The sequence below is a fragment of the Electrophorus electricus genome, chromosome 10 (genome assembly GCF_013358815.1).
Source record: "Electrophorus electricus isolate fEleEle1 chromosome 10, fEleEle1.pri, whole genome shotgun sequence".
NCBI classification, from domain to species: Eukaryota; Metazoa; Chordata; class Actinopteri; order Gymnotiformes; family Gymnotidae; genus Electrophorus; species Electrophorus electricus.
The window spans coordinates 35,039-44,832 of NC_049544.1; the positions used below are offsets into that span (position 1 = coordinate 35,039).

At 41.2% G+C, this 9,794-nt stretch overlaps 1 protein-coding gene across 1 annotated transcript; it reads right to left on the reverse strand.

The window, feature by feature from the left end:
• Positions 1-36: 36 nt before the first annotated feature.
• Positions 37-7,526, reverse strand: LOC113574782 (KH homology domain-containing protein 4). The gene is made up of 14 exons (XM_027005934.1): positions 7,383-7,526; positions 6,362-6,533; positions 6,004-6,135; positions 5,429-5,508; positions 5,172-5,224; positions 4,896-5,059; positions 4,234-4,445; positions 4,088-4,148; positions 3,918-3,975; positions 3,614-3,813; positions 3,032-3,163; positions 1,546-1,655; positions 1,306-1,394; positions 37-674 (listed from the first exon to the last, which is right to left on the reverse strand). Exons 1-14 carry the CDS (start codon positions 7,409-7,411, stop codon positions 451-453), a joined length of 1,716 nt encoding a protein of 571 aa, XP_026861735.1. The 5' UTR covers positions 7,412-7,526; the 3' UTR covers positions 37-450.
• Positions 7,527-9,794: the final 2,268 nt, after the last annotated feature.

The following is a 9,794-nucleotide window of genomic DNA, read 5'->3' on the forward strand; positions in this document are numbered from 1 at the left end:
TAGCAAGACACAAAATAAAAAAAAAAAAAACTTACATCAGGTAAAAATGCATTTTATTAGAAGAGAACAGGAAGGAGGACTGAAAAGTTTACATGACAGCAGTACAGTTCCAAGTCCCTTGAGCAAAACTACTATTTGTAATTTTGCAAGTACATACACAGGGAGTTAGTGGAGAACTATACAAGTCCATGACTGATCAGCATAGACAGGGACAGATTACACGATGACAGGAAGCACAACCTCCGACCCTGTTATATCAGTTCCTCCTCTTCACTGAGCATCTCTGTCTTAATCTCATTCAGCTAGTCAGATTTGAACAGGCTGAACAAAAGAGTAGGTTTGCTGGGGTTCAGACACAGCCTCACAATGGACTGTGTACTACAGAACAGGCACTCTAAACACAAGCTTCAAACAAATTGGGAGTTGGTGTGTGTGTGTGCGGTCCTCGTCTTATGGTGCCATCCAAAAAGGCATAGGCTGTTGTGGTTGTGTTTTGGGGCGTGTGGTAGTAGCTGTCGGGCCTCGATGTGCTCCAGAAGGCCACCCTGAAGGGGGAGAGCCAGGGTCCATATTACCTGACCCACAAACTTTCTGGGAATTTTGATCTTCCTCTTCATCAGAGGAATCTCCAGCATATGATACCAGCCCCGTCTTCAAGCGCTTCACTGGCAGCTCTGTGGGAGAGGGAGGGAAAGACAAACAAACACACAACAGCAAGAAGAAAGGCAATGCATTCAAAGCAATGTTTTTCACAGGTAAAGGGAACAGGCACACAATGAAATGCATGCATAGCGATCATCAGCACAAGCGAGGGGTTTTGGTGACGATTGGAGACCGGTGGTCATTGGTCGGTCGGTGGGGGCAATATTCAAGCCATCCAATCAGGAAGCAGAACGGAACATGGCCACACCCCCACCAAAACCGAACACGAATGTCCAGCATCCCCCAGAGGGTCATGAAAAAGAAGAAAAACACAGAAAAAGAGAGAGAACACAAAAAGAAGAGAGACTCCTGTTAGCAAGGCAGCTAAACAAGCAAACAGATGTTCCGTCAATCTGATGAAGTCATCAGAAAGGGATGGCTGGCTGCTGCCAAACGCCAGTCAGAGGTTGAGAGAGGAGGAGGAGGAGGAGGAGGAGCCACAACATTCCAATCACATCAATGTAGTTTAGCTGAACCACATCTTCATCAATACGACTGTCTGAACACCACCAAACAACTCACTTTTATCAGTATGCAAAACACAAGTGACATTACTGAGGCACCATTGGGAACTTGTGTAAAGTAGAGGAGTGTGTGTCTTACCCAGAGAGGGTGCCACACCCTTCCTCTCCTCACTCCTCAGCACTCTCACTCCGTTTACCGGCAGGGCAGGGGGCGGCATCAGCTGCCTACTGCATAGAGAAAGAAAGAAGGTTCTCTTTATATTGTGCATTCATGTACGTGCGCGCGCGCACACACGGAGTAGAATGCTCCCAAAGCAACCTGGGACAGGTATAAGGATAGTAAGGACATGTAGTAAGGACAGGTGTAGCTGTGTCCTACCTGTCCCTATCCTGGGAAGTCACACAGGGAACAGCAGGTGAAGGTCCTGAAGATTCTGGGCTGCCCAGGGCAAAGCCTGCACCTAAATTAGTCATATGAATGGGTCCATGCTATGAGCAGAAAAACACACAACACCATTAACACACATTCCTTCTTACTGATATAACCCCTCAAAGTCAACTGTACAAACAAGTCAGTTCCTGCTGTGCTATGCTCCACAGTCACCATGCAGTATATTTCTGTTTGGCATACTGGTCCTGAGAGTCTGGTGCACTTCTGTGAGTGTGGCGTTGTAGAGGGAGAGCCAGTGCACTGCCTTAAGCACTCAGGCAGGAACTGTGCTGCTTTAACACTCAATAAATGAACTAAAGAAGAGATTAAATGACTGAGAAATTGCCAATTAAAGTCTAAAAAAACAACTATGATGAGATTTTGGTCTGTTAGCAGAAAATAAGAAACTAAACAGAAAGATCTAGGATCAAAAAACACTTTCGACAGGTTTCGACTGCTTGGAGATGAACAATCATTCTTAAATGCACTGCTACAAAACTATAACATTTTATAATCACCATAACACAAATCAAGTTCTTTACTTTAGCTAAAGTCATTCATTAACCATCAAAGCTGCATAATTGTGTATAATTAAAGCATGATATTAGGACGACTTATAGAGCAAGTGAACTGAAATGTGCTATGAGAGGTCTGAGATGTGAAATTAACAGGACTAACAATGTGTAAGGCCTGTAGCCTACAGAACCGCAGGCCTACTCAGGTAAGGGCCACAACAGGTGCATATACACTGTCCTACTCAGGTAAGGGCCACAACAGGTACATATACGCGAGCCTACTCAGGTAAGAGCCACAACAGGTACATATAGACTGTCCTACTCAGGTAAGGGCCACTACAGGTACACAGATGTAGACCAACATGGTCATGCCCCCTTTATGCACTTCATGCTTATATTTAATTTTTATTTCAATTTCATCTCTTTAAATCAAATGACCTATTTAATTTGTACAACATCTTAAATAAGATTTATATTTGTGCTGATTTATATTTACATTTATATATTGTATGTAAATGTAAAACTTGCCTTGTGTATGAAATATGATCTATACCTGCTGTATAAAAAAGCTTGGTGTTGTGTGAAATATAATTTATATCTGCTGCATAAATAAACTTGTCTTGTCCTGCCACAACAGCTTATAATAACAGATCTCTGTAGTTTAGTCACTGCCCAGTACAAAATGTATGTGCAGCATGAATGTACACATTTAAAATGCTTTGACTTTTACATGCTACGTTTTCCATATATTAACCCAGCACCCCTACAGACATATGCTGAATACTGAATTAGTTTTTTTATACACATGCAAAATGTGTTCAAGCCTACAGCAGTTTGTAAGTGTAAAGAGTTTAAAGAATAGCTAAAAAAAAGGAAGACTTAAAAGAGAACATTAAGAAGATTTGAGAGAACATTCTTACCTGGTATCCAAGCAGGCCGCTGTCTGTCTCGTCAGGCGTCTCTTCAGTGAACCGCCGTTTCTGAGGGGCAGGGAGCGGGGCTGCAGGTTTGAGGGGCGGGGCAACAGATGGGAATCCTGCAGGAGGGAGTGTCTGACAGACAGTGTGAAATAAGCTGCCAATACTATTTAAAGTACAAGTCAATAATAATTACTTTGATCAGACTGGTATAATCATTGAGTGGTATAACCATTCACTGAGTAACCACTGAAATTAGACAAACACTGGTGTCAAGCGTAGAAGTTGGAAAATATTTTCAGTTGATTAGTCCTGGAAGAATTAACTGTAATACAGACTGCTCAATTGATTGGTGAGCAAATGTATCCGTGCATGGCCTAGGGCGTATTTACACTGGAACACAATGACTACTCCACATATCAGGGAATGTAACCTGACTGGGTATGACTGAGTTCGTTATAATAGGGTTAGAATGTACCCATACATCAGTTCTAAAGCCCCTCTCCATTCAGTGCTATTTGCATATCCATATAAATCCATATATTAAAGTGGTGTGTGTGAGACAGGGAGCGCGTTCTCCATTACCTGTGGTAAGTTAGCTGGTGCAGGTGCAATGGGGTATTGGGCACTAGGGGGCAGAATTGATGTTGGAGTGCCTGGTGGCACAGTTGGGGGGGGCAGTGAGTAGGGAGGGGGCACAGGGGGAGGGTAGGAGGCCTGAAAACCTGTGGATGGGCAGTACGTTGTCTGGGGAGGCATCCCATTCACAGCAGGTGGAACGAAACCTGTCAGATATGTAGAGATGCAATCATGCAATAAAATATTAAACTCTTCTGCACCCCGGTAGTGTAGTGGTGGGAGTTGTGGGGAAGAGGGGAGGTGTGGTTACCTTGTGTGGGCATCACTGTACTCATCTGGCTCAGGTAGCGAGAGTACTCTGCATGCACCTACAAGCACAGCTTACCAAAATCAGAACACAGCAGCCTGGAACTCATGAATATCATCACATCATGACATTATGCAGGTGTGTGTGATGGTCAAACTGACACATGTACTCACTGTCTGCAGGAGGTTTTCACACAGTGTTTTGGCTGCAGCAAGTCCCTCTGGTTTGGGGTGACTGGAAAGGACACTGCTGTGAGTTTAACTGGCTGAGATGCATTAGGGTTAACCCCAACCCATTCTGTCTTAAAGTGGGCGCTGACCTGACGTAGATGTACATGGGCTCATAAGCTTCTCTCCCAGAGGCAGGCTCCAGACACCCAGAGCCTCGGCCCCGGAGGAAGACCTTGGCTCCTGTCTCAGCCTGGATGTGCTGCAGGTAGGTGCAACCTGGACCCTCCACACGCTCCTTCACTGAGAAACCCTGGAGAGCATGCTCTAACCCTACAAAGAGCTTATCCTGCACATAGTGCATCTAAGAGACAGACAAAAAAGCAATGTTCAGACTGAGAAGCAGTGTTCAGAAGATGTAGACAAAAGAAGCATCTCTGTCAACTTAGACAAAAGATCTTTTTTTTTTTTTTTTGGTCCTCTTAATAACACATTTTAATAATTAGAGAGAGATGCAGAGATTAAATGTTTGCTTACAGAAATACAAAGAGGAGAAAATAATAAATCACAAAGCAACACAAACTGCAATGACACAAAGCCACTACACAAAAACCACAATAACAGTCACAAAAACAGACAACATAAAATGGAAAGGCAAGTACATGTTGAATTCTTTTATCGATTAAGAAAACTTCTGTTTAAGGACATTCAGACTGTGCCTTTAATATTATTAAGCATTGTTTTTAAACAACTAAGCATATTCACATAACTGTGTGCATAAAAGTCCAGCATAATTATATGTGCATTCACTTACCCCACCAGTGAAGTGTGGTTTGTGTCCTGCAGGGGGCAGTGTTGGGGGAGGAGGGCCAGGGTGGTGGTATACAGTGACTGTGGCACCACTGTAGGATGTGCTGGAGCTTGTGGCAGCCTTTACTACCCCATTAGTGATGAGTTCCTTTATCCTGTTCACTGCTTCTACAGAGACCAACACACAGACGCAGAATACCAGGTCTTAGAGACTTAGAGGCTCCAAGAATCTTTTGAGTAGGCAGAGTGAAGCATTAAAGGTTAGATTCATGGCACTTACTGTCAACGAGTTCCCTAGTTTGCCCTTGAACATGGAGATAGAGAGGCCGATCACTAAGAAAACAGACAGAAAACATTAGCATCATCAATCACAGGCCTACATGACATTTAATTAATAAATTAACCCAATAAGAGCACCACACCTACAAGGGAAAACAGCCAGCACAACCGCAATGCACCCCACCACAAACAGCACACAACATCCAGATGCAGAAATATTAGAAAAATGTTTTTTTAAGTTCTGAATAACAGACATACCTAGGCAATGCTTTGGCTTTCTCCTCTGATGTCATGTATCGCCCTCTAGTGGACACAGCTGCACCACTCACCCTGCTGATCTAAACACACACAATACACATAGAAAGAGGTTTCGTAAGATAACAAGCACAAACTGAGGTTGAGCAAGGTTACAAGATAGAGTCCAACCAAGTTTAAGCAAGATGCTGCTACTCAAATAGAGTTCAGTAAGACCCATAGATTTTAACAAGACTACACCTTGCTTAACCCAAACAACTACACTCATCATGATAGTTAGTAAGCACAGAGAGAGACCCCAAATTTGTAAGTGGGAGATCATGCTATCTGAGGAAAAGCACAAGTTAAATGAGTAAAAGAGAAAAGCCTACGTAGGTAGCATAAGTTACAGTGCAACATAGTGGTTGGAGGCACCTTCTCATAACGAATTGTTTACATTTCAGTAAGGAAGACTCAGAAACAAATTTGGACATGTAACCAGCCACCTAACACTACAACCCCTCCTGCTAACAACAATAAAGGAAAAGGGGTATTAGATCACACAAACAAATGTGTTGCAGTCAAGGAGTGATCCTGACCTCATCCTGAGTTTGTCCACGTGTCAAGAGGTTCCGACAGGTGAGTGGAACATCATTTATCTCCACCTCTGCCACCACTAGATCATCCTTAGCTTTTGCTACTGGCATGGGTTTCCCACCAGCCCCTACACCCTATGGAGTTGATATTATATTAGATTCTATTATATGACTATATAGTAGAGATAGAACAGTGATATTACAGCAGATATTATTATACAGATATTATAGTAGAGCTAGTATAGCATAGATACTATAGTAGAGATACAAGAGATATTACAGATATTACAGTATAGCTATACTCATATGGTATATTCCATTTATTGTTGCTGGGACAATATCATGCACATGTTAAGCTGACCTTCTCCACAGGTCCAGGTGCAGCAATCTGGGAGGGCTTTAGCTTGCCCTTGGCCACCAACATGGCGTTGATCTTGGCAGCTACAGCAGCGGCAGCATCTAGGGCACCTGTGGGGGCAGCGCCCCCCTCGCCCACAGACCCTGGGCCTGCCTGGTCCCATTTACTCCGACGACTTATTGCATGAACGGTGAGAAACAAACATAGTAAACAGCATTTACTCAGTGTATTACAAGACCAAAGGCTTTTTTGCTGAAGGTTTATTTTATTGCAACACTCAACCACTGATGCCTTGACTCAGCGCTCAGTTCGTTTTTACATTTGCATTCGTATAATTTAAATCACGGACATTATACAGCAAAAAGTACTGGATAACGAGCAAGTAAAATATAAGACTAAAATAGGCTTTCACTACTAACATACGAAAAGCGAACTTTCCCAATTACAATTAGACCACAAATAAACAGTCTGTGATTATATTATGTAACTAACGCTCGTGCATGTAGCCAGTAAGATATAAACAAAAACTGGGTTCATGCAGAACATCCCGCTAGTGCTAGCTACACCTCTGTCGTTTATTTGAAACCTTAGTAAGTCCAAACGGAAGCTCGAAATAATGAGAGAATTTGGAAACGTATAATCGTATCAACTATAAGTAGCGACACAGACCTAAGCAAAACAAACCATAAATCCGCACCGCGGGTTCAACGTCACACAGGCCGGACAGGTAGCGTTAGCCTATCTTAGCTTAGCCAAAACGAAGCATTGTTTTGGGGTGCGTTTAACGCCGATTTTATGCACATGAACAGTTTCGCTGATTAATTTGTTTCTCAAAAAATATAAATAATAAAGCATTTCTTAAAGAGTGCCACCTTGTTTTCAACGCTGTCAAACAGCATGCTGGCTAATACTACTCAGTTAGCACAACAGGTCCAGCTAGCTGTCGAGCTACATCGCCATTACTGGACATGAAATGGAGACATTATCATAGTGCTTCACTAATAAGACAAATCCTGTCGCTCACCCGCCGCTCTGGGTTGCACCAAATGACATATATTTATTATTCAATTAAATTCTCTTCAGTATAAAATCCAAGATCAACAAGATTTTCTCGTTTTAATTGAGGCTCAGACAATATATTGTTGATATACTTCCGATACCTAGCCCAAAGCAGTGATTCAAAATAAAAGTTCTCATAAAACGCGTTAGATATTTTGTTAAAGGGCAACACCAACGAAATTACAGAAAATGTAATATATATATATAATCTGGTAGGTGATTGTGTATTCTGTTTATCATTTATGACTGTAGACAACAGAAATGTCTCTTTGCCAGTACATTTGAAGAAATGATTTGGGTTCAAGTCACGTGCCATGAGGTATGGTTTAAAGCCTTAATTAAATTCTTAATTAAAAGCCTTAATTAAATTTAAATTCTGTGGTTAATTTGAGAAATGTAATAATTTTATACTGAATATGGGCAATTACCTGGCAACGTTTTGTAAGGGTTGCTAACTTGGCTAGATAGCTAACTTGCAAAAGTTACATTACTTGCTAAGTAGATGGATCTTCCACTAATTTTACAGAAACCATTTCTGTACCCTATTGGACATTAGGATTAATAATCCTGAAGCATCTCCACGTCTCTTGTTTTACTACTATTGTAATGAAGTATATTAATGTTACTTAGCTGCTATCTTAATGTTGCATATTACTGTTACATTGCTACTAGCGTAATGTAGTATATTAATTTTAGTTAGCTGTTATCTTAATGTATTATATTAGTGTTACATAGTTATAATATAAATATAATATAGTATATTTACATAACTGGCCTTCCCATGACTGTGTCACCAAATAAGCGGAAGTTAAATCAAACCCCGAAAAGAGCACCTGAGCCATTAAAGTATGTTGGGGAAGTGATGGGTTTTACCAAATCAGAGTGATTTGTCTGTGTTGCTAACTGGCTGAAGCTTATTTATCAAATATCACAGATTTCAAGGCTTTTAAAATAGATACATTTAATTAACACTTAACTACATAGTGAGGTGAGATAATTAATTTAACCTCATCACGATATGCTGCAATACTAATCTAATAGCCGACCTTAATGACTGAGTGGTAAGAACCAAACATCAGAAGACGGGGTTAGGCTTCATTTTCTGTCACTGAGATAAAAACACGTATCAGTATTTTGACACTGCTCACTCCAGAGCGGCATGATAATGTTAGTTTAGCAAGATTCTGGAGCCTCAGACAACTTTTAAAACAACAGTACACAATGTTCGCAACTCCAATGAATCAAGTAATATCGGGGTCTTATATTTAAGTTGGAATCAGGGTCAGAAGGTGACCTTCTGCAGCTCAAAATGCATTAAAATGTAATGTAGAAAGTGTCATGTCTAGACTTTGATTTTACCTCTAAACCGCATATTAATATTACTAAAACTACATTATATAATTTAAGGAATATAGCACAAGTGAGAATGTGTTTGCAAGATGCTAAGAACCTGAGTCATGCTTTGGTTTTTTTCTTGACGACTATTGTAATGGATTTCTCATAGGACTTCCTGCAACTACAACATACCAATCTCAACTTGTACAATGTATATATGGTTAATAAATTAGTAGTTTTATGGAAAAGCGTTTCTTTTTCAAAAAATATACAAGGGGCCAGTCAAACTGGGGGCAGACTGGGTCTCTGGCCATGGAGAGGTTACGGACTATGTGAGGGGGTTGTGTATGGACTGCTCATAAACTAGGGTTGTTAAAACAGCAGATCACGAGTTTGATCCCAGATCAACTCTGTCCAAAAGGTCCTGTTTCTCTGGAAACCTTGTGTACTTCACTACAATCTCTACATCTTTTACTACAGTATACTAGAGTTACTCACATAGAATATACTTCAAATATATAAACATATAACCACACTCACTAGCCACTTTATTAGATACACCTTGTTAGTCCTGAGTTGGACCCCCTTTTGCCTTCAGAACTGCCTTAATTGAGTATCTTGCAGTTGCTGCAGATTTATTGGCTGCATATCCGTGTTGTGAATCTCCTGTTCCACTACATCCAAAGGTGCTCTACTGGATTGAGATCTGGTGAATGTGGAGTGGAATACTCTGGGCTGAGTGTTGGATAAGAAGTGCACTACTCTCTGAGCTGGGTGTTGGATGAGTAGTGCACCACTCTGCGAGTTGTGTGTTGGATGTGATTTCTGTGAAATGGTAACAGTGCTGTGGGTTTCCTGCCAGTATCTTTGCAACATTCAATAATTTACATTTATGGCATTTAGATGACACTTTTAGATGACTGAATACAACTTGAGTGATTGATGGTTAAGGGCCTTGCTCAGGGTCCAACTGTGACAACCTTCTGATTACTAGTCAAGTACCTTAACCACTGAGCTACCACTGCCTACCACTGTTTGTTTG

What these genes read in the sequence shown, in the direction of transcription:
- LOC113574782 (XM_027005934.1), bottom strand. Translation starts at nt 7,411, where the DNA reads ATGTCATTTGGTGCAACCCAGAGCGGCGG. An exon ending in GTGGACAAACTCAGGATGAG is followed by an intron (nt 5,509 to 6,003) that starts GTCAGGATCACT and finishes GTGTGTGTTTAG; the next exon opens with ATCAGCAGGGTGAGTGGTGC. An exon ending in GTGAAAACCTCCTGCAGACA is followed by an intron (nt 3,976 to 4,087) that starts GTGAGTACATGT and finishes CTGTGCTTGTAG; the next exon opens with GTGCATGCAGAGTACTCTCG.